The 24,505-nt window shown below is 40.9% G+C and overlaps 1 protein-coding gene across 1 annotated transcript in view; it reads left to right on the top strand.

Annotated features, from left to right (window-relative positions):
- Positions 1-22,960, top strand: part of Scaf4 (SR-related CTD associated factor 4) — a 58,663-nt gene extending 35,703 nt beyond the window's left edge. The window contains exons 10-20 of the mRNA XM_051150238.1: positions 953-1,285; positions 1,818-1,903; positions 2,737-2,927; positions 3,182-3,282; positions 3,662-3,775; positions 5,577-5,733; positions 6,809-6,966; positions 7,844-8,006; positions 8,092-8,178; positions 8,334-8,525; positions 21,156-22,960. Of these exons, the coding sequence (XP_051006195.1) occupies positions 953-1,285; positions 1,818-1,903; positions 2,737-2,927; positions 3,182-3,282; positions 3,662-3,775; positions 5,577-5,733; positions 6,809-6,966; positions 7,844-8,006; positions 8,092-8,178; positions 8,334-8,525; positions 21,156-22,111 (2,538 nt within the window). The 3' untranslated portion in view covers positions 22,112-22,960. The remainder of the gene's footprint in view (positions 1-952; positions 1,286-1,817; positions 1,904-2,736; positions 2,928-3,181; positions 3,283-3,661; positions 3,776-5,576; positions 5,734-6,808; positions 6,967-7,843; positions 8,007-8,091; positions 8,179-8,333; positions 8,526-21,155) is intronic.
- Positions 22,961-24,505: the final 1,545 nt, after the last annotated feature.

Genomic DNA, 24,505 nt, shown 5'->3' with positions numbered 1-24,505 from the left:
CTTAGACTCTTCTCTGCATTGGTTCCAGAGCATTCTTTTCATTTGGTGACATGTATCTGCTGCTGTGGTTTTTAATGGCTTATTGAGGAAGTTTATTCAAATATGAAGAAAATACAAGAGCATACTATCACATGCTACCAGCAGTTTCTGAGCGCTTATAAATCACTCAGAAAGGTATTTTGTGACCTGATTAGTTGTGTTGGTGCTGGAACTGTGCATGCAGGAACAGCAGGTTGTGAGTTTTGGTTGTGGTTTTAAAAGTTAATGATGTCAGGACGCCCTTTGGTAAGATGCTTCCAATTTTACACTTAGTACACTTAGTTGGGCGTCGTGTTGGCACACAGCCCAGCATTTGTGGGACTGAGACAGGAGAGTTATACTTTAGGCCAACCTGGGCTACACTGTAAGAGTTTTGGTTTTTTGTTTGTTTGTTTTTTGTTTGTTTGTTTGTTTGTTGTTTTGTTTTATGCTTGTTGCTGAGATGAGGTCTTACTGTGTGTAGCTCTGTCTGTCCTAGAATTCTGTTTGTACACCAGCCTGGTATCCAACTCATGGCACTCCGTGTATACCATCCACACCTAGCAAACAAAATATTTTTTTTCCCAGCAATCTAAAAACCACTTCTTAGACACATTTTTTTCTTCTAAAAAGCTAATTATTACTGTTAAAAGTTGAAGAAAGACCATTTGCAATTGACTGCCTCTTTGGCTAAGGTTAGCCTGTCATTGCTGCCTTGTGTAAATAAATTTGTATCTTAAATCACTGTTCAGAATCTGAATGAGTTGTAGAACTTGTCATCTATGTCATACTTGAAAATGTAATGATGATTGGGGAACAGAAATCAAGTAGCTTTTCTCAATTAAAATTTATTGAAGTTTATATGAGATAACTTCAAAATTATTTTTTTGGTTGCTGTTACTTAAAATAGACTTACCCTTCTTTAAAATGAAAGGTCCCACTTCCTCCTAATGGACAGATGCCAGGATTTGGACTTCTCTCTGCACCTCCATTTCCTCCTATGCCTCAGCCTGGGATGGCACAGCCTGGGATGACACAGCCCGGAATGCCTCAGCCTGGGATGGCACAGCCCGGAATGCCTCAGCCTGGGATGGCACAGCCCGGAATGCCTCAGCCTGGGATGGCACAGCCTGGAATGCCTCAGCCTGGGATGGCACAGCCCGGAATGCCTCAGCCTGGAATTCCTCCAACTCCATCAGTACAACCAACTTTCCAACCTACTTTTCAGCCACAAAATGAGCCCCTTTCACAAAAGTCACATCAGCAGGTAATGATTTCTTAGGTTTTGTGTTGTTTTTTTAATACACATTCCTTCTTATTTGTGTGCTGTTTTACTTTTTCAGTATGATGAAGATCTTCAGACACTCATTAACTTTCTGTACTTTGTGCTCCAAGATTTTAGTGGAAGGTCCACACAACAATACTATCAGTGTGAGCCTGAGCTAGAGTGTAGAGACTCAGCTGGCACCTAGTTTTCTGTGCTAGTCTGTGTTTGTAAATGATACGTGATTTATACAAAGTAGCTTCCTCAAGAAAAAACTTACCCCTAGTTTGCAAGCCATGTGAAAGGTTTTGTTTTTCCTTCGGTGGTGGCTGGTCAGTAGGACCCAGGAGTAGTCCAAATAACAAAAGAATTAGTATTTATAAGATTTTGTCCTCTTGCCCTTATGATTTCTAAATTTCTCATTTTTGCCTGCCTGCCTGCCTTCCTTCCTTCCTTCCTTCCTTCCTTCCTTCCTGCCTTCCTTCCTTCCTGCCTTCCTTCCTTCCTTCCCGCCTTCCTTCCTTCCTTCCCTCAGGAAATGGAAGTGTCACAGCCTTGTGTTCCAGAGGTTAAACGGCACATGCCTGAGAGCAGAAAGTCAAGATCAAGGTCAGCATCCAGGTAACTTACAGGATAAGTTGTAGCTCTGTGCATCTGAGGAAACTGCAAAGGTCGCAAAGTGGATGCTCTTTTTTACCTTTTTTTCTTTTTGTTTGTTTGTTTTGTTTTTGGTTTTTGGTTGGGTTATGTAATCCCAACTGGCATGGGACTCAATATGTAGGCTAGGCTGGCCTTGAATTTAGCAGTACACCTACTGATTTTTATTTTGTTTCATAATTGAGTCTGGGGTTGTAGATAAGTTGGTAGAGTACTTGCATGGTGTGCCAAGGCTCTGTGTGACTTAGGTCTGCTGTTGTGCATCTGTAATCTCAACATTCAGTCATCAGAAGTTTAAGGCCAGCCTGCCATACATGAAGGACCCTGTCTAAACAAGATGCTCCAAAAAGTAAATGTTTTTCAAATCTAGAGTCACCTTATTCATGTTACATTTGAGTTGACTTAGTACCCATGAGTCTGTGGTGTTACAGGAGTTTTAAGTTCTACACTAAGAAAAGTGGAAATACCAAAATTAGGTCACAGGTCAATTGTGTTTTTAATTGCTAAAGAGGAGTTGTTCTCGAAGAAGAAAGGTAAAGTAGCTGCAGTCTTTCTAGCACTGAGAATGGGCTTCTAGAACCATGGAGATGGAATTGTGGGTAGTGTTAGAGATGTTGAACAGAGAATACAATTAAAAACAGTCCAGCCTTACTGATTTTGTTTAAATTAATCTATGCATCCGTGTTGCTCAGTTCTTATAGCTCCAAACGTTCACTCACCTAATTATATTTCTTTTTTCAACTTAATATGTTCATCTTTCCCTTCTTCCTTTAATCTCCTTAATGAAAATGTATTAGGTCACCGAAAAGGAGAAGATCTAGGTCTGGCTCGAGGTCTCGGAGATCCCGCCATCGGCGTTCTCGGTCCCGGTCCAGGGACAGGCGCCGGCACTCACCTCGGTCTCGATCTCAAGAAAGACGGGATCGGGAAAAAGAGAGGGAACGGCGACAAAAAGGCCTTCCTCAGATCAAGTCAGAAACTGCAAGTGGTAAATAGTGAACCTTTCTTCATACCTAATTTTATCATTTTTTCATGTTGTGGGTTTAAGATGTTTAATGACTGTTATTGCTGTTGGAGCCTGGGGTTTCATGGACATTTTTAGGTCTATTTAATTTATATAATGTATAAATGGGACTTCCTATTTAAACTTTTGGCATTGTAATGTCATATAGTAATGACACGTAATAATGTGTAGTGCTGCTCAGGGTGAAATGAGTGTTTTAATCACTAATTTATTTCTAGTTTGTAGTACCACACTATGGGTGGGACAGCTGGACAAAAGGACTACTCAGCAGGATGTTGCCAGTCTCTTAGAAGAGTTTGGTCCAATTGAATCAATTAATGTGAGTATTTATTCACCTTAAGTGTGCTGAGTAAGGTGTTAGAAACAGAGGCCTTTAGTCTGAGGTATACCAGAAGATGCACAGGCTGGGCTGGGCTGTTCCTGCAGTCGTTGTTCCTCAGAAAGCTGTGCTTAAGTTCAAATGCCTTTCTAAAAAAAGTCTGTAATAAGATGTGCATGATTTAATCAAGATCAGACTTGAAGTGCCAACTTAGTGAGTCTAACCCAGCAGGTTTACCTGTTTCAGTGACGGTGCTGGGGCTAACGCGTTGTACATGCTATAAAGCTCGGGTGAGAAGGGGATATGGCCGGGGCTTAATGCTCTATCCTGTTCTTTGATTTTGTCCTTGCCTCTTGTAATACTGACATATTTTGGACAGATGATTCCTCCCAGGGGTTGTGCCTATATCGTTATGGTTCATAGGCAAGATGCATACCGTGCCCTGCAGAAACTGAGCCGAGGAAACTATAAAGTGAACCAGAAATCCATAAAGGTACATTTTTACCATTTATAAAAGAGTTTAATGTAGAATTATATTATTGTTGGGGATTTTCTTTTTAACTATAATTTTGCTATTTGGGAATGGCTTGAAGCATAAAAGCTACCTCCTAAAACAGAATCACAGGTTAGTTGGTAAAATTTTATGTGACATTTTTCTTAGTTTCTTTTTGGTTGAAAATTTTTTCTTTGAGTTTCTTTATGCGGTATATTCTGATCAAGCTTTTCTCCTCCTGCAACTCCTTCCAGATCCCGTCCTGCCTCCTTAACTCCATGCTGTTTCTCTTTCTTTAAAAAAAAAAACAAAAAAAACAAAAAAAAACAAAAAAACAACAAACCAAGGAGGAAAAAGCACAGAAAACATTGTGCCCTCCATAAACCCAGAAATCAAAACAGAAGAAAGAAGTTAATGAGATAAAAATGGCCAAATAGAGCAGTTAGAGAGGGAAAAAAAGTTTGTTTTGTGATGGCCATCTACTGCAGGGCATGGGGCCTGCCTGAGGGAGGGCATTAGATCCAGTGAGGCTCCATTGGGAAAAACCAATTTTTCCTTTGCAAGCAAGTATGAATTGCAATAAGTTCTTGGTTAGAGGTGAGAGCCTGTGTCAGCTTCCTGTCTCAGTGTTGGCATCCTGTCTGTCTTGAACCTGGGCAGGACCTGTGCATGCTACTCGTCTCTTGATTTCATCTGTGTCAGTACTGTTTCCTTGGAGTTAATCCATCCTTTCTGGCTCTTAAAATTTTTGCACCTTCTCTTCCTGAACCCTGAGGGGAGGTTTGGTGAATGAAGGTAGTAGCCCATTTAAGACTCTGGGTCTCTGTTACTTCTTGTCAATGGCAACAAGCTTCTCTGATGATGGCTAAGCAAGGCACTGATATATATGCCATTAGGACTCATTTTATTTTAAGCTAACATAGTTGTTTTGTTTTGTTTTTTGTTTCTTGAGGCAGTGTGTAGCTCGGGCTGTCCAGGGACTTGCTCTGTAGACCAGGCTGACTTCGAACTCACAGAGATATGTCTGACTCTAACTACTGAATGTTAAGATTAAAGATATGTACCACTGCGCCTAACTAAAATTCTTAATGATAGGATTTTTTTTTTTTTTAAATAAAGTGCTAGGAATTTAACCAGGGCCTTTGTTAGGCAAGCACTCTGTACTTAGCTATACTTCAGCCACCTTATGTTTTTGTGCATGTGTGTGTACAAACTGGTCAGCTCTTTCATCTACCTCCTAAACACTGGGATTGCGGCATGCAGTTACGACGTCTGTCTGGTTTAACTCCGTGCTCTAAAGATGTTTTCTAGTAAAGTATTTTATTATGAAAATGTGGTTATTCTACAACTTAAGGTTTGCCATCTCTTCTTAGAAGTAACTGTGGAAAATATCAGCAGAGGTAAAGATACTTACAAGCCCAGGGACAGCCACCCTCTGAGGAGTCGAGTTCAGTGTTGCCTGCAGGTAGCACCTTGTTCTGCCCTGGTGTATACTGAAAAAGGGATGTTGCCATTTCTGTAGGCTTAGACTGCAAAGTGCTTCTTGGCATGTTGGGTTTCTCCTTGATGAACTTGTTCTTTCTGTTCTGTGCTGGCTGTGGAGAGATTTCTATCCCAAGACTACGCGGGAAGACAGAGCCACTGATCCCATGGCAAGGAGAATCTTCAGTAATATCCAGGGACAGCTAGGCCAGCCTGCTCTGGCTGCCTCGTCCTGATGAGTTGAGTGATGGGGAATAGTCAACTCTGGGGATTTATGATCTTTTGTTTTCCTTTCTTTGTATATTTGCGCTGATTATAGATTGCCTGGGCCTTAAACAAAGGAATAAAAGCAGATTATAAACAGTACTGGGATGTTGAACTTGGTGTTACTTACATTCCGTGGGACAAAGTGAAACCTGAGGACCTGGAGAGCTTTTGTGAAGGAGGAATGTTGGACAGTGATACTCTTAACCCAGGTAAAGCAGCTCATTGTCACGTGACAAATCAAATGGAAGTTTATTCTTTGCTTTAGGAAGAAATTTGGGGTGATCTTAAAGTCCCAGTTATGAGCCAATCTCTCTGTTGACAATTAAGGCTATGGTGGTGTTTATATAAGCTTAGTAGGAGAGATACAGGCACTGGTAAGAAAGACCCTGTCAGGACTGTGAGGCTCCTCGTTAGTATGACTCTACCCTGCAAACAGACTGCTTAGTCTCCAGTTGCACATCACTGGGACAAACTGAGCAATGGGACGTTCGTCAGCCCCAGCCGCACCTCAGGGTTCAGGCTCTTTGATTACAGATGCTGCACCAGTAAGACATGAGTGGTTAAACCCCACTTTGACCCTGCATATCTCTGGCGATACTCGCCTCTGTATTATGTTTTAATGCATGCTGCAGAATAGTTTCTTTAGAAAAATTTAAATGTCCAGAGAAGATACACATGGATATGTATAGGACAGGAAGGTGAGTTGCTCGTGGGGATGAGTATGACCAGTGCCGAATTAGTAGTAAGGCCGCTGTGAGAGTAAAGGGTGTTTAGGAAGAGTGTGGTGCTGCTGAGATGCTCTCACTTAAGGGATGGAACTAGATTTCTTTTACGTCAAATGAGCCTACCGTGTCCAGGTGTGCGCTCTTGGCCAGGATAAAAAGAGTAAGACGGAAGGACCCTAGAAGTCATGGTCCTTGGAGGTTTTATTGATGAGACAGAAGGTTACTAATCAATTAATTAAGCCCCGGATACAGAGTGGAAAGATAACTATCTGGATTTTACGTGCCTACAAGATGCCAAAACAGGTAGAAGGGTGTCTTGAGTTACTTTTAATATTAGGGAGTGACTGAGAATATAAATGCTAGAACTGGACATGTCTGATGGAACCTCTGTGCTGCTCACATATTTCTGCTGTTATTTGTTAATTTAAATAATTACTAAAAATAAACATAGGAATTTCCTTAACAAGGCCAATATTTTCCAATCTTTAATTTTCATTTCAATATTTAAAGTTATACCTGAGAATAATAAAATTTATTGTTATGTTTCTATAATTCATAGATTGGAAAGGAATCCCCAAAAAGCCTGAAAATGAAGTTGCCCAAAATGGAGGCGCAGAGACATCCCACACAGAGCCAGTGTCCCCCGTACCTAAGCCTGTGCCTGTGCCTGTGCCTCCTATGCCTGTTCCTGCACCTATAACAGTGCCGCCTCCACAGGTAAGATTATTGGGAGGTGACTTAATAAACTTTTAAAGGTTTGAAAGACTGCTTTTTAACACTTGCTCTGTCTAAAGAGTGAGCATAGTAGTTTTTTTATTTTGGTATATAACAACTATTTATAAACTCTAACCTTTTTCCATATATGTCAATAAAACCAAATTAAATTTGGGTTGTTTCACAAGTATGTGTGCTGTTTAAAGCTCTGACTTACAATGTCTTAGACATGAAATTCAAAACCACTAAGTAATCTGTTATTTTGCCTTTGCTGAGCCTTCATTCTTCAGGGAGTTGTTGTGTTCTGAGCTCAGATACACATACCCAAGCTTCAACGCTTCAGCCGCTCTGTGGAGAAGGAAGTGATGTCACTTCTGTTGTTTGTTTGCTTGTGTTTTAAGACAGAGCCTAGCCATGTAGCCCAGGCTACCTTCAGACTTACATTTTCCTGCCTCAGTTTTCCAACTGCTAGGATTGCATGAGCCACTATGCCTGGCTTATTGCATTTATTGGGTGTTGGGTAAGTCTCAGGCACTGTCTCTGAATGTGTGTTAACTCATTTAATCTCATACTTGAAGTTGGCGTATTTCCAGGTTAGAAAGCGTAAGAAACCAAGAAGGCAGTAAAGACAACTTGACTCTACTACAACACAATTGCCAGCTATCTTTTCTTAGAGCAGTATTTCCCAATTTTTAAAAATTGTAAATTTGGAATCATTTTAAACATGTTGTATGCTGTCACAACACCAGTGAAATATAGTATGAATAGATCTAACAAAAGTAGTGCTATAATGAAATTTTAAAAGCACCTGCTTTTGTTTTCTCAGTGCACAGATAGTGTATTTAAGAGCAGCTAAATATGTATTTCATTTTCTTTCCAGGTCCCTCCACATCAGCCGGGTCCTCCTGTAGTTGGTGCTCTCCAGCCACCTGCTTTCACACCTCCCATGGGAATCCCCCCTCCAGGCTTTGGCCCTGGTGTTCCTCCTCCTCCTCCTCCACCATTTTTGCGCCCAGGATTCAACCCAATGCATTTGCCACCAGGTACACTGACTGAATTGAGAATACTCTTCTAGGCTCTGGGATGAAGTGATGGCAGCAGAACTTGACAAGACTTTTCTTATTCTAGGTTTTCTTCCTCCTGGACCCCCCCCTCCTATAACTCCACCAGTGTCCATTCCTCCACCTCACACTCCACCAATGAGCATCCCAAACTGTAAGCATGTCTCTCCTGCGTGTTGACTTGATGTCTTGGCGTTGGGGTAGGAGGGAAAGTGAACAAATAGGAGGGTCTGTAGTCTGCTTACAGATTGTTGACCGGGACATAACTAATTACTCAGCTTCACATGTCGATGTAATTGTATTCCTTAGCCACTATCGCTGGTATAAATGAAGACACTACAAAAGACTTATCTATTGGAAATCCCATTCCAACAGTGGTTTCTGGGGCTAGAGGAAATGCCGAGTCTGGTGACAGTGCGAAAATGTATGGTTCTGCTGTGCCACCTGCTGCACCCACGAATCTGCCTACTCCTCCTGTAACCCAACCTGTTTCACTTCTTGGTAAGTTAATTATTTTTTTTATTATTAGTTTTTTTCCCACCCTTCAAGTTTGGCTTTTTGAAAATAATGTGAGTTGTGGCCAAGTAATCCTCAATGCAATGTTCCTTTGAGGAAGATCTTAAATGATTTGTGCAGTTGGTCTTTACCAGGAGACAGCTTCATAGGTGACCTTAATACTTAGTTGCCCTCAATAAAACATTTTCATCTGCACGTGCTAGTTGGGTACATAAATTTGATTGATGTCTGTGAAATGAATTGTTATAATCTTGTTCTTGATTAACATGATTCCAGACTTCCAGCTCTAGCAGCCAGTTCCTCATAGATATTTCTGTCATTATCCATCTGAAACTTCTGGCCTTGAAAGCTTTTTTAATGCATAGGCTGGAAAATACTACATGCATATCTGATAATACTGACTGCATTTTCTGTGCGAGGGTTGTACAGCTGAGGGATAGCTGAGGCCTTTCTCACTGGCTCTTGGTTTCATCTTCTGGAGTTGCTCCTTCCCACACCTCACCGCTGCAGTCGAGTCTTCTCCCTGTGTGCACTCTGACTTGCTTCACATCACATAGTCTTTACATAACTCATACTTGAAGGGTGTCACCAGGTATAGTTAACAGCAGTTCTCTTAATGGAAGTGAATGCTTCTGAGTATGAGCCCATCTTATTTTCAGAGGTATATGTGTACGCACATTTGCTTTCAGAATCTTGTATAGCTTTAGGAGAGACTGTTGGTGACCTGAGATGTAATATTGTGGGCCATTGGTTTCAGATAAAGCGCTTTACAAAGTTCACAAAAATATTATGGATTGAAAGTTTTCACTTTGTGCATATACCACATTTATAATAAACATGCCGATTTCTTTTTAAATGGCTCTAGTGCCCTTTTCAGGCTGTACTTTAAGGCATATAATGAACTTTTATTTTGAATTTTCTTAGTACACAGGGGAAGGAATGTTAGAGCGGGTCTGGGAAGATGATTTGTTTAATGAAGGGTTGCTTCAAAGGTTACACTGCATGATCCTGGCATGGAGGCCCCATGGACCGAGAAACAGGGTACCAGCATCCCAGCCCTCACTCGGTTATGACTTTTTCTAGTCTTTCTAATGTGATCTGAATCATATGTCGTTTTCTAATCTGCTCCTTCCTCCACACCTTCCACCTGTGCACATCTCTGGCTTGGAACAAAACTTTGAGGTCTCTAGTTGTTAGGCTACCTGAAACTTACAAAATGGTGTGCACTTGTGATTTTCTTTGGACTTTATAACTTCACTGCATGAATAGAAAGATTTATCTCCAAGAGTTTGCTAGCCACTGCTCATAAGTACTCCTGTTTGGAGTGAGTACCTGCCTCTATTTACCCCAGAGCCTGAAGACCCTATCCTTCATTTCTTATCACCACTGAAACAGACAGCTTAACCTTTGCAATCAGCATGAAACAAAACAAGTTGGTAACATTAAAGAAATTAATGTGGTGGCTCACGCCTTTAATCCCAGCACTCAGGAGGCAGAGGCAGGCGGATCGCTGTGTCTAGGACAGCCAGGGTTACTACACAGAAAACCCTGTCTCGAAAGACCAAAAATGAATTAATTAACTAATTAATTAAGTTGGTAAGCACAGTGCTACTGGAGCACATCGAATCTTCTCCCACAGTTGTCATTACCTCACACACCTTCTGTGTGTCCTCCCCTCGGGGTGGACGGTCATGAGACAGGGCCATTGCCCCCATGTAAGTGTGGGGGAATAGGTAAACAAGTGACTTTTCATCCAGGGCTCTTCACTTGATTATCTTTATCCATAGATTTTAAAACAAAACTTTAAATTTGAAGGTTATTTCAGATCATGGAAGGTTTAAAATTTGATATAAGACAAAATTTGAAACTATTTTGTTAAAGCAAATACTTTAAACTAACATGGAAAAGTCTAGTTCCAGTTAACAAAAGGAAAATCTTGTGTGTGCCTTCAGTCAGAAATCTGGAAACGTATGGGGCTTTGTGGCACTGTATTCCCAGAACTGGGTAAGCTGAGATCCAAAGATCTTGAATTGGAGGCCAGCCTGAGCTACATAGCAAGCCCCTGTCTCTAAGAAAGAAATCTTGAAAAGAGATGGTCACAGATCTTGACCTTTCAGAAAAATGAGTTTCAGTTTTCTTACTATTACAAAGGTTTAATATGAAAACATTCTTGACCTGATTTTTACATCATAGTAGAGCAAGCCATTTGAAGAGGTGAGTGGGTTTCTCCCCTGAACTGTCATTGTACGCATTCCAGGGTTTCTGGCATGGTAGTGCTGTTCCCTCACACTCTCACCATTCCAGCATTGTTCTCTTGCCTTTCGTTACCATCTCACACTGTCTTCTGTCACAAGAACCACAAAGGAAGGAATCCAGTCCTTGGACACTCCTGTTACCAGTAAACATTTATAAGTGCTCATCCGAACCTCTTTCTGCTTAGAGAGGGATGAGCCTTTTTTTTTTTTTTTTTTTTTTTAAGTGAGGTGTTTTCTTGTTGTTTTCATGTGTGTGCAAATAAAAGAGAATTTATTCAAAGGAATCACAGTTCTACTACCACTTTGATTGAGGAACACAAGAATCACATTATTGTATTCCAGTACCAGTGGACCGGGAGCTGAGTGCAGGTGTTGTTGGTCACTTTGTGAGAGCACGGGGACAAGGTGTTCCTTCTTCCCCGGTGAGCTAATGTTCTCCATAAGTCTGTGAAAGGAGATGCTGTGTTGGCTGGAACACTTTAAACCTAGAGGCTAATGCTCAAGTCCCATTCCTTGTCTGTAAAGGGGATACAGATAGGCATCACACACCAGAGTGTGGTGGTGGTGATTGTGTGGCCCACATACAAGCGCGTGCCACCTGGGGGGGTGTTTAGTGATCAGTGGGCGCTGTCCCTCGCAGGTAAGACTCTGTAGGTGTGCTGAGGACCTCTGCAGGCGGGCTGGGCTCCGACTCATAGAAACTCTTGTGTCTTCTCAAGTAGAAAGCAAGCTTTTTGAAACAACTATCTTTGTATAGTTGGTTGTGCATTTTAAGGTAAATAAAAACAGATCATAAGTATTAAGTTCCATTATTTGACGTACTCAGAAAATGTTAAATCATAGCAGTATTTTACTTAATAACACAACACAACTCAGTGTTGGAGCTCTTTCTGCAGTAGATGCACAATAATTCTCTGCCATGTATCATTGGCACAGTGTTCTTGAAGCAGCACAGGCCTACAAAATGTTAATCAGGTCGAATTCCACGGTGAGGCCTAATTGTAATGGGAAAGGCAATAGAGTGCCTTGGGATTATTTGTTATTGAGAATTTTCTGTCATCACACTCGAGGTGACTGCCTGTTCCTAGAGCTGAACTGAGGTGTCCCCTCCCAACATATCCCTTTCCCAAAAGAACCCAGATTTTGAAGGACCTACGTTTCCAGCATATTTTTTAAAATATTTTTTTTAAATAATACTGATCATTTGACAGTATAAATGACAAGACATAGGACGATGATTCGTTATTACTTGATTTTTAAAACTGTACTTAGCATCTCATGGTCCAAAGTAGCTGAAACCAGTAGTGGTTTGTCAAAACTAAAGATGATACCTACAGTTGTCAGTCATCTAGGAGAGAAGATGGTGGCGATTGAGTTTATCCTTTGACTGTGTAAACGCTTGTGTTTTGAAACCTTTGTATGATATGTATTGCTAATATGATGTACAGCATATTTATTAAAGAGTTAATTGTAAATGTAAAGTTTGGGTTACTTTGGTGTTCCAAACAATAAAAAAAAAGTACACAAAAAATGTTTGTTTGTGTTACCTATCTGTCCTGTGTTACAAGGATATCCAGAGTATGTTTCAGACACAGATGCTGCCTGGTGGAATTCATGCCTTTTCCTCACACGTGCACTTCCCGTGAGTTCCTCATGCGGAGAGGTCTTACTTCCCTGCTGTAGTCACACTGCTGCAGCTGAAGTTTATAAATAAAATCCCACTTCTGAGAATAATCTTACAAGTGAGGTTACTTTGTCTTCGCTGTAAGTCAAGGCCGTTTTAAAGCAGGACTCACACATTGATGGCCTGTGAGCTGAGTTGCTGGCTCTGGGGTGGCACACTTTTAGTCCCCGTGTAGCTGCAGCAGGCATTTGAGTTGATCTTGGACTAGGGTGTCTCAAGAATTGAGGGCACAATTGGCTTGGAAATTATATAAAGATATGTTTGCTTTTATATTATACCATTAAGTTAGGAACCCTGAAAGGTACCTAGAAAACAGTTTTACCTACATTCTGGTAATTGTTTGAATAATGAGTATTTGGTTTCTTACGGTTTAGTTTTGGATTTTAAAGATTTATTTATTTATTATTATATATACAGTGCTCTACCTGCAAGTACACATGCATACCACAAGAAGGCATCAGATCACATTTAGATGGTTGTAAGCCACCCTGTGGTTGCTGGGAATTGAACTCAGGACCTTTGGAAGAGCAGCCAGTGCTCGCAACATCTGAGCCATCTCTCCAGTCCCAAGCTTTATAATTTTTATAGCTAGGAATTTTAAGCAACATCTTAATTAGAACTTTAGGACACTAGTCTGCTAGTTGTGTACTAGATATTACTGTTAACATATTATCAAAAGAAAATTAGAGCGTATAGACCTTTTTAAAAGAATAATGACTATTTTTTTAAAACACTGTCTGTATTTTAGTACTTTTTATACTAAGCTTCAGTATGGTTACACTACAGCAAGAAGTATAAACCAGATAAGCCTAAGCGTTGATAGTGCCCAAACGCTGCCCCACTAGGATCACACAGTAGAAATGGCTTGGAAGTGTTCATTACAGTGCCTTCAGCTAAATATATACAACAGTGTTCAGTGGATGGGGTGGATGATGCAAAAAGAATGGCTACTCTGTGACGGAAATTTGCCTAGGATATGAATTTATGCTTGGATACAGCAGTTACCTCAAAAGGTGAAGCACATCAAACAACATGAGGAAAATCTTACATGAAACCTCCAGGTGCTTACACTCTGTCTCCATGTCCCCTGAGGCTGTCATTTCCTAGACGGTGGTCACTAGCCTGAAGCAAGCTTTTCAACTTGTTTCTGAGGGGCATATTGAGGAGAATGGGAGGGCAGAAACTTGGGAATCCAGATAGGTTTTAGTAGGCACAGATAGTGCTGTAGAGAATTTCAGGTAAGACTGTTCTAGCTAATACTGAAAATAGAAGTGCCTACAGAAAATTACGTTGAGACAGAGGTTAACCATGTATCAAGTTTACTTTTTAAGCCTCTTTTGTACCTATCAGTTACCATAAAGTACTTAAAAGATAGCACACAATTTAATTTGTAAAAGTAGTTGTAATGGTGTAGGCTAATTAGCCATATAAAGTCTACTGTATATTATTTTGTTAAAAATCCAGAGCATCTTCAAAAGATGGCTGAGATTCAGATTTCATTTAAAATTCTTTTATCAATATAGGGTATGCCATTTGCTAACAGTAGACAAGACATCTCAATATACCTTCTTCCGTAGGTACTCCAGTTTCTCTAAAGGAGCTCGTGTTAACGTGTAAGGTCCTGTTTGTAACAGTGAATAAAATGTGCTTTCTCTCATTCTTAAAAATTAGCTCCTTAAGTTTTTACCAACATCTAACACAATTCACTGCAAGCATTGCTGGGGAGGGGTCTCCAAGTAAATGCTCATAAATACTGTGCATTGGTGAGGCTGGGGTAGGATGTTGACTATATTGTTGTAACAGAGCAGAAAATACCTTTTGTTGATTGGTTGAATAAATAAATACATATTTGTATGTTTGCCTACAGGTCAATAGACATTGGTTGTGAAGTTAAGGGTTGTTGGTAGTGGGCTGGAGGGAGACGAGATTCAGTTCACTTGGCTCTTGTGTACTGTTTCCTGGCTTGGATCCCCAACAGTACAAATAAAGAAGAAATGAGTGGCTAGTGGATAGTTTTCTCGTGTATAAGGAACACCACCTCCCTACGGAAAACACCACAGTGACCTTTCTGTTGGTGAAATTCAAGCAAACAGTGGCAGACAATTTCAGTTAGAAAGAGAAAAAGAAGCTAAAAGAAAAATCAATGTTTTTTTTTTATGTTCAGAATCTCTGATGTTTATGTTGAAAAGATTCTCACCACGTTGGTACATGTAGCCTCTGCTTTCCTTGGAGAAAACATCTTCTTGATAAGATGACTCATTCATTGCCTCTGAACCAGCATTCAAGTATCAGTATTACTCATGGGTCCATGCCTCCTGAGAACCTGTACCAAATATCCTTCCAGGTGCTAAAGATAGCAGAATGGACAAAATGTGTGCAAAGATCTGTCTCCCTAGTGTGTCTATTCCTTTGGAAATAAGTAAACTAATGTTATCACATGGAGCCCTTCCAATGAAGAGAGAAGAAAGTAGGAGGTGTGTTTGGGGGATTGTAAAGACATTAAAGATATTGAAATGTACCGTTGTCAATAAGATGGCCAAAGTGGGCATTTGAAGGAAGTAGCGTTGAGAAAGAAACCCAAATAGAAGAGAAAAATAAGTCACGTAAGTACTGAATCTGCCATTTCAACGAAAGAGGGAACCTGGATTAAGGAGCAACTTTTATTTGCCTCAAGGAAGCACAGGAGACTGGTAGAGCTGGAAAAGAGCAATTTCCAAGCGACTGACAGATGAGTGAAGGGCATGTTGTAGAAGTCGGGTGTGCAATGGAGGTGGTGCTAGATTTTTAAAGTGTGCTGCTCTCTATAAGAGAACAGCGGCCCCATATGGTATAGCAGTCTGATCTGGCCGTTTGAAGGTAGGCCTTCAGGAGGGGCAGGGGTGTACATGTGTCACATGTACATGAGCAGTTGGTGCTGTGACTTTATTCTTGAGGTGTACAAATATGTAAGAGTGCTGCCTGTTACAGGGTGTAGGTGTCACAATTAAGTGTCCAGTGTTTTAATTTTGATGTCCAAGTGCAAATGCACTACACTGGATAAATTCTAGAGGGGTACATTCATATACCATAGATAAAGATAGTATGTAATGTCACAGAGGCCTGTAGAGTTACAGAAACAGAACTGGTAAATGGGCATAGCCCTAGAGTCCTTAAACATTTCACAGTTGAAAATAACATGCTGGCAGCTAAAAACATTGTTTGGCAGGATTTCTGTATAGTTGGTATACATTTAGTCAGTTGCTGGAGAAACTGAAGCATAAGGAAAAGTCAGCCCCCAAGGTTTTAATAGCTGTACCTGATAGGATTAAAGTCAAGGTAGTCTCGCCCCAGTAGGAGGGACACTCTTGTACTATTCTGTCCTGCAAAGGGTAGTGAAAAGATGTAGCCAGTGGGCTAGAACACAGGGAAGTATCCTGGAGCCTGTACAAGGGCAAAGGAAGAAGAAATGAGTTTCCGGGCGTCATTAGCTCACAGTTTTACGAATTTGTGGAGTCCTGATCAAATAGGGACAGGAGAGAACAGGGGTGAAGAAATGAGTGCAGACCTGACTTTTCAATCCCTGGGGAGAGTCGCTTTATAGGAACACATGAGGTGAGTGTGAAAGACCATGGCAGGCAACAGGGTTGCCTTCGCTTTCATTCCTAAATAGTGGGTGATTCTGGAAAACCTGGTACAAGAAAGAAGGGTACAGTAGGTTAAAAGTAAGTAGATGGATCCAGCATAGGCGCAAAGGAAGAGCCTCTGATATGATCACAGACAGGCATAACACTGGCACAGGTGTGAGTGCATTTTGAAAAAAGACGTGGGAAAGGTGTTTTGAAAAAATCCAAGTACAATAAAAATAGAAAATGCTGTGATCACATAATGGAAGAATATTTGATAATAAGTGAAGTGCTGTTCGTGTTACACACTTGGATGAACCTTGGAAAAATGCCAAGTGGAAGGAGCCACTCACCAAGGACTACGTATTGCATGAGTTCATCTTTATGAAATGGTTAACAGGCAAGTTCATAGAAATAAAAAGCTGGGTGGGCTCGCCTGGGAGAGGGAGGGAAATGATGGTTAGTAGCAGGCTTTCTTCCCAGGGTAATGAAGGTATTCTGGACGTGCAAAAGCCATTGGCTTGAAGTTTTTGTATAAGCTTATTAGAGGATGTGGAAATTTTATCTTACTAAAGTTATGAAGCAAATCAGCTCTAAGTGACTGAGGAGAAACATTAACCTATCCGGGATGTAGAAGTGCGAGGTTGCTGCTGGTCAGAGGAAAATGTGTTTTTGTAGTTGAGAAACTTCTTAAGGAGGCCAGTTCGTATACTTGGGTTTGGGGTTGGAGAGGCTTGCAGCCATGCTAACACCCAGATTTAAATGAATATGGGGGGGGCCTAAGTTATAATATAGCTCAGTGTGAGGCCCCATGATCAGTTCCAAATGCCACAAAAAATTTTTAAATATCAAGCTAGTGTTGGGTATTTTCCAGGCAGCTATGATGAGAATTGAGGACTAAGAGGAGGGATATTGAAATTTAGGCTCGGTGGGCTTGGGATTGTTACTCAGAATTGTAATTTCAGAAAGGAACGTGGGCAGGGTGATTGAAATCTGAATTGAATAATGGATTGCTAGTGATGAAGTCTCCATTACCTGCTAGAGGCAAGGCAATGGCTGGAAACGCCTGGTCTTCCAGTGAAATGGAATACCCAGTTGGCCAACTAAAGACAGAGGACAGATTCTTTGCCCTGTTCACTTGCTTTTCTGACCCAACACCTCTGTGCATGGAGATCCCTGCTGTTGTTTAAAGATCTATCTAAATCTCTTGCCCTCTGGGCCTCAGCTGAGAGCCCCTGTATTCGCAGTGTCCGCTCAAGGTCTGAGATCTCATCTTACACAGTGGTGTCTGCCACTTGTCCCTTAGCCCTTCCATAGCTCTGTTCTGCCTTTGTGATTTCACTGTGAAACAGCAATTTGGGGAGTCGTTAGGAACTTCGCTTATTTTGAGTTTCACCTTAAGAGTAATTTCTTGTTGCCACCACCATGACCACCTCACCCTAGTCTTGCTGTATATCCCTGGCTATCCTGGAGCCTACCATCCTCCTGCCTCCATGTTCTGAGATCTGGGATTACAGGCAAGCATAATTTTCTTTCTTTTTATTCTTTTTTTCATTCTGCTCCCAAACCTGGTTTTACTAGAAATGTCTAAGTATATGTGATGTGTTGCCACCTCGGATCTGAGCTCTTTGTCTGTTTGGCCAATGTTAATGCTGTGTCTGCGCTGCTGAACCCTGAGTGTGCACATGATCTACTTACATGCATGTCTAGCAATGTTGTCCAAGTGTTCTTTTAAAATGAGGCATTTCCCTTTGGTCTCCTACAACTGTTCTCTTTCTGCATTCTTGATCTTAAACTGACACCTTCCTTTATTCAGAGATCTGTGTGTTAATCCCAGAACTCAGTCCTGCCCACTAGCTGTCCTCAGTGTATCTCCTACCCTAGTTCCTGTCTTACAGTTCAGCCGCGATTGTCTGAGATGTCTTGAGGGTAAGAACGAATTTCCTTTTTGTACACCACTTAACCAGAAAGTTCTTTCAAAACAAACAGGATCATTCATCTGATCAGGTTATTCAAGGTCCCTGAATTGCCTAGGCTCACCTGGCCAGCTTCCTAAGCCTTGGCTATAGACAGGGTCTCCTCTCTTTGTACCCGAGGTCATTCTACTGCAGTTCTCTTGAACAGTACACCCACTACCTCGCTAGAGTACTAAGCCTTTTTAAATGTTGCTCCCTCTGACAAGTCACATCTTCGCCTACCCAAGCTGGTCTTTGTTTTATTTTCTGCCTATCCTTCAGACCCAACCCAGACCTCCTCTATGATCCCCAATCAGGGCCACACATTGTGAGTCCCGGCTTTCTGTACCATTGCTGTATTGCTGTGGCCTCTGTAGCAGTTGAAATTGAAAGGAAGATTTGTTTTTAATTCCCAAACCTAAGTGGGTTAATTATTTTTTAATTTATAACTACCAGACTCAGCAATGCTACAGAGCTTACTATAGATAAACCTAATTACTGCTTGCATCTTTTCTACATTTCACTGGTGTGTAATGCTGGCTTTAAGATTCCATCACAAAAGTTAACATTTACCTACCTATATGTCTATTAAAGATTCACCTCATAAGTTTTATTTATATCCTTTACTACAAATGTAGTGTACTTTTACTGCAAAAATAGCAAGAAGAAGAAGAAACTGCAGTTAAGGTGGCAGGGAGGAGCTGAGGTGGTACATTGTCTAGGGCAGTAGTGTGTGTGGTCTGTAAATGTTACTGCTTTTCAACACCTTAAGAGGACATCCCATCTGACATCTTCCTAGCATTGTTGACAAAATGAAAGGGACTCGATTGCATAATATTTAGAGCAAATGCCAAATAGAAACATCCATACCTATGAAATAGATTAGGCAGAATTTTTTTTTTCTAAATTGCACTTTATGGGAGGTTTAAATACATGATTGCTATTGGCCAAGTTTATTCCTACATGTCTTCAAATCCACCCTATGAAAGATTTATAAGATTATCCTAGGGACTGAAGCTTATGTTAATGAAGATTCTCATTTTTATCTTTGTGATGTGGCATTGGCCTTTGCATCCCCATCTACAGTCAGGTTGGTGACAAAGGACTGCACTTATTCCTGCATGAGTCTGCTTTACTCTCAGACCTGTCTGAACCCTTAGAGCATTTTGAAATTGTCCCTGTCAGCCTATAGGTGAGCACCGGAAGATGCCACATCAACCTAACAATAAGCACCAGTTTATAGTTCTTGAAAACAAACTTTTCCTAATAAAAGCTGATAGCAATGTCAAGTCTGGTGATGCTTTTTGGCTTCCCCCACCCCATCCATATGCTGAGATCAGGCCTGGGGCCTCACCCATCCTGGCCAGTGGTGTATGTAAGGGGCTCCTGTTAGTGAGAGGAAGAGTATGTCCTAGGTGCTTTTGTGTGGCATATTCTCTGTGTACCAAAAGCACCGAGATTGTCATATACGTATTTTTGTCCTAGTCTAGCTGATAGTCCCTAGTGTGTTGTCCAGGATTTTCTCAGAACAAAGAGTCCTTGCCACACTTAATCAGTTTCACAGGGCTTTTCACAACCTCACATGGGAGTTTCATTGGCCTTAAGTTCTCAGCTACTAAAATTGACTTGAAAGTATAGTTGATACTGTATTTTAAAATGTTCCGTTTAGACAAAATGTGTAAAATAATGTCCATAGTTATCTGAGCAGGCTCTGAGCTCTGTCATAGTTTATGTGGCAGGAAGTTCTAGTCCTCTTTGGAATACTCGTGTCTATCAAAAGTAACTCCTGAGTGATGCTCATCTTTGTGCATTCAGAGGACTTTGTTGCTAATGCAAATACTCTGGCTTAAGTCTCCCAAGTTAAAGTATCGTAAGCTGGTATTCATTCATTGAGTGATTTAGTCTGACCAAACACTGGCTCACACCTTATAAAGGGTCAATGCTGGAGTAGGAATTGTGGTTCACCATTAGTACTGCCCATACAGAAAATGTAGGAGCAAGCAGGAATTGCTAGCTTTCTCCATTTGGGTAGGTTTAAGTTGACTCAACTTGGAAACCTAAAATTACATCATATTTCTGACCATTGTCAGCAAATGGACAGAACCCGTTACTTTCTCAAAGACTTCTGTGTGGTGCATGGACAAATGTCATGACTATTACCAATTACTATCTGGACCCTTTATCAGAATTACTCTTTTTGAAGATAGTGCTGTTTGCTCTTTGTAGTTGATGTCTGTATATCAGGACCAAGACAGATCCTTACTTTTCTCTGCTGTTGATGCTGGGTTGAACTTACATGATTCTTGGGCCAGAATGAGCAGGCTCTTTTGCAAACCAGAAACAAAGGCAATGAGCGAGAGTGACTTTAAACAGCACCAGCTTTGTCAATCTTACTGCCTTTGGAAGAAAAATAGGTGTGTGGCTAAGGATTCCACATGACCCAGAAGTCATGTCAACCTGATGGATCACACTTTCCACAGTGCTTAGGAAAAAATGAACAGTAAGCTTTACATGTGTATGGATCTGCGTGTCACAGATCCTAGTGTAATGATTCACATTGCATAACTGCATGGAGCAGTCTAACGAGATGTTGGCTAGATGCTGTAAGCCTTTGACCTCTTCTTGTCACAGGAGGCACATTAAGGTATGGAATCAGATTGTAAACTTGGACTGAGAGGACACCGGACATGCCCTTCTACTGTCTTGAATAGTTAACAGTGAATACAGTCCTTTATCTCACTGAGACAGCACAGTGAGATATTCTTAGATGTCATGTTGGGAAAACATCTTCTGAGGAGGGTTGCTAGAGAAGACTGACAAGAACTACAATATTTTCTTTTTTAAGGTTTTTTGTTTTGTTTTTTGTTTGTTTGGGTTTTTTGTTTTTGTTTTTTTTGTTGTTGTTGTTTTGGTTTTTTGTTTGTTTGTTTGTTTTTTGGGTCTCTGTCTATAATCGATGCCTCAACAATGAGTCTTAGTTGTCACTGGCTAACATGGGTTAATTCAGTATGAATTCAGAGTGAAACTGGTTTAAGACTGAATTTCTTTTTCTTTACAACTCCATAGGAGACAGCTAAAAATTACTTTTTTTTTTTTTTTTTTTTTTTTTTGTCTTTCAGGCACTCAAGGAGTTGCACCTGGTCCTGTAATTGGGCTCCAGGCACCATCTACCGGTCTTCTTGGTGCCAGACCTGGCATGATCCCACTCCAGCGCCCTCCAGGGATGCCTCCACCTCACTTGCAGCGGTTTCCTATGATGCCACCTCGCCCCATGCCACCACACATGATGCACAGAGGTCCACCACCAGGACCAGGTGGCTTTGCTATGCCCCCACCTCATGGAATGAAAGGGCCTTTTCCACCACATGGTCCCTTCGTTAGGCCTGGTGGAATGCCAGGGCTTGGGGGCCCTGGGCCAGGCCCAGGAGGACAAGAAGACAGAGATGGAAGGCAGCAACAACCACAACAGCAGCAGCAGCAGCAGCCACAGCCACAGCAGCCACCACCACAACAGTCACAGCCACAGCAGCCATCACCATCACAGCAGCCAGCACCAGCTCAGCAGCAGCCACAGCAGTTTAGAAATGATAACAGGCAGCAGTTCAATTCAGGTAGAGACCAAGAAAGGTTTGGAAGAAGATCTTTTGGAAATAGGGTGGAAAATGACCGGGACCGGTATGGGAACCGTAATGATGATAGAGATAATAGTAACCGTGAAAGGAGAGAGTGGGGAAGGAGGAGTCCTGACCGGGACAGGCACAGAGACTTGGAAGAGAGAAATAGGCGCTCTAGTGGGCACCGGGACCGAGATAGAGATTCTAGAGACAGAGAGTCCCGTAGGGAGAAGGAAGAAAATCGAGGAAAGGAGAAGCACGAGGTGACAGACAGGGCAGGTGGTAACAAAGCCATTGAACCTCCCCTTAGCCAAGTGGGAAAAATAGACACTGTTTCAGAACTTGATAAGGGGGAGGCCATGGCTTCGGTGGTAAAACCTTCTGAAGAGTCACCTGCTGAGGCTACCTCATCCACTGAACCTGAGAAGGATTCTGGCTCAGCAGCAGAGGCTCCTCGCTAGAGACTGGATTTGACAGAATGTGACAGTGACACTTGGGTGTAGAGCGTGAGGTGTACAGATGCTGTATAATATTTGCTCCTGCTACATTCACCCCACAGTAGTTGGTGGGGATTGTAAGCAATTTGATTGCTTTCCTTCTATTTAAAAATAGCCACAAAATAACAAAAAATACTGAAGATATATTACCCTTTTTTTGCTGTAACTTTTTAAAAGTTTTGACTTTTAAAAGTTTACAAATCCTAATTAGAAGTGCTATTTTTTTTTTTTTTTAATTTAAGACAAGGTAACGGTGAAAAGCTCCTCAAACAATAGGGATGTTTTTAATAAACTCTATTTTCGTAACAAACTTTAATGTGTGCTATTCTTCATACACTGCATTAAGGTGAAAAGGATGTTAATCATCAAAGTTTGAGCTGTTAAAGTATTGGAGTCTAAACTAGACTTATTTGATGGGGAAAAAGACACTTATGTGGAATTTGCCAACACTTGAGAGTTTTATTCTTTTGACTTATTTAGATTTTGAGCATAAGGTAAAAGTTAGTGGTCTTAATGTTCAACTAAGAAACTTGTGTTGGCAGTTTAGATTTTTTTCTTTCCCTGTTGGCCTTGTGGTAATGTTGCCTAATTTGTAAAGAGAGATTTGCTAGGATAAATAATTGGATTCCCAATAGTACACATACAAATTACCTGATTGCTTAGGCATTATTTAGAAATTTGAATGTGTTGCCTATGATCTTCCAATTCAAGTTTCCAAGGTGTAAAATGAGGTCAAGGTTAATGTATGCAACTGGAAAGCTTTTTATAGACTAGGTGCATACAGCAGAGCGTTTCTTGTAAGTTTTACCTGTTGTTCCCTTTACCATCATCAGTAGCCCAAGACGTACACCGAGCCTTGTGCCACTTCATCTGAAGGCAACCCTAGACTGCGGGCATGAGAGAGTGTTGCCCAGAGTCAGGGGCTTAATGCTAGTCAGGTATTTACTTCAATCAGTGGTTCTCAAACCTTCCCAATGCTGCAACCCTTTAATACACTTCCTCATGTTGTGCTGACCCCAACCACAAGATTATTTTTGTTGCTACTTCATAAATGTAATTTTGCTACTATTAGGAATCATAATGTAAATATCTCAGAGTCAGGATAGCTGATCTACAATTCCAAAGGGGTCACAACCCATAGGTTGAGAACTGCTGTTTGCAGTCTGGGAGTTCTTTTCCTGAAATAACATTAAGGACAAGCCAAGACCGGCTCAGCCAAGTTTAAAAAAAAAACAAAAACAAAACCTTTGTGACAACCCTGATGGCATCAGTTTGATCCCTGGGGCCCAAAACGCTAACTTGGTATCCTCATGCACACACCCTAAAAATAAATATGGTCATAAAACCACTAGGTGCCAGGTTAAGCAAAAAACAATTACCAAACTTGTTTGGTTTAGAATAAGCATTCCTTCTTATATACTCACTCCCACTTGAGTTTCAAATGCAAGTTCTTTGTCATGATGGCATGGCGAGAAGTGTCTAGCTGTACCAGGTTTTGGTTTTATGTTGACCCTACTTAGGCTTTTAAATCCTTACTAGAGTATTTCTGGGAAGAAAAGCAACTCATGCACCTGATTATTCACTGCCCAGATTCCAAGAACAGCCTTTTGCAGCTTTTTATTTCCACCTAAAAATACTGAGAAATGAACCACTAAACAATACCAACTGGTTTGTGAGTATACCCAATGCTTCCCAAGTTAGTCTCTGCATTTGAGTCACCCCCCACATCAAAACTACATTAAGAAAACTGATTGCATATTATTTACCTGAAACTTCAACATAATTACTCATGAAAACATTGCTCTTGAGCAATTTTAAAACTTGGAAATCACCAAAATTTGTCCTTTTCTAGTTCAGCAGTCTCTTCTCCAATGACAATATTTGAAAGACTATCCAGATAAGTCACAGCCTGTTGGGTTAATAGTTCCTTTAAAAAGCATACTTTCTTCAATATGTTATGTATTAATTGGGGCTGCAAGTCAGAATTTAGCCAGAACCTCCAGTCAAACATGGTTTCATCTATTGTTTTTCTTGAAACCTTAGAACAGGTGGTACCAGCTTCACTTAGAAAGTAGAGTTAGGTATTACATTAACGTTGGCTAGCTGAGGGTATGTATTTGCCTTTATTGGGTTAAATACAAGTTACAAAAAAGTTCTTAAATCATGACATGTAATTCTAATACAATATTTTAATTTTAAAACCAAGGGTACTCTCTAAATCTAAATGGAGAGCTTTAAGTAATTTCTCTGAAGCTATCAAAGGGCAGATAATTTCCTAAGGTCAAATTTGATTTGGGCTACCTCAAGACCAGGTGTACATTTTGATATCACATAAAACACTTTCAAAATGGAGTTACT

Source organism: Acomys russatus, chromosome 8 (genome assembly GCF_903995435.1).
Source record: "Acomys russatus chromosome 8, mAcoRus1.1, whole genome shotgun sequence".
In the NCBI taxonomy this organism is placed as follows: Eukaryota; Metazoa; Chordata; class Mammalia; order Rodentia; family Muridae; genus Acomys; species Acomys russatus.
Note: the sequence above shows the minus strand (reverse complement) of the source record. Positions and strands in the feature narration are given on the sequence as shown.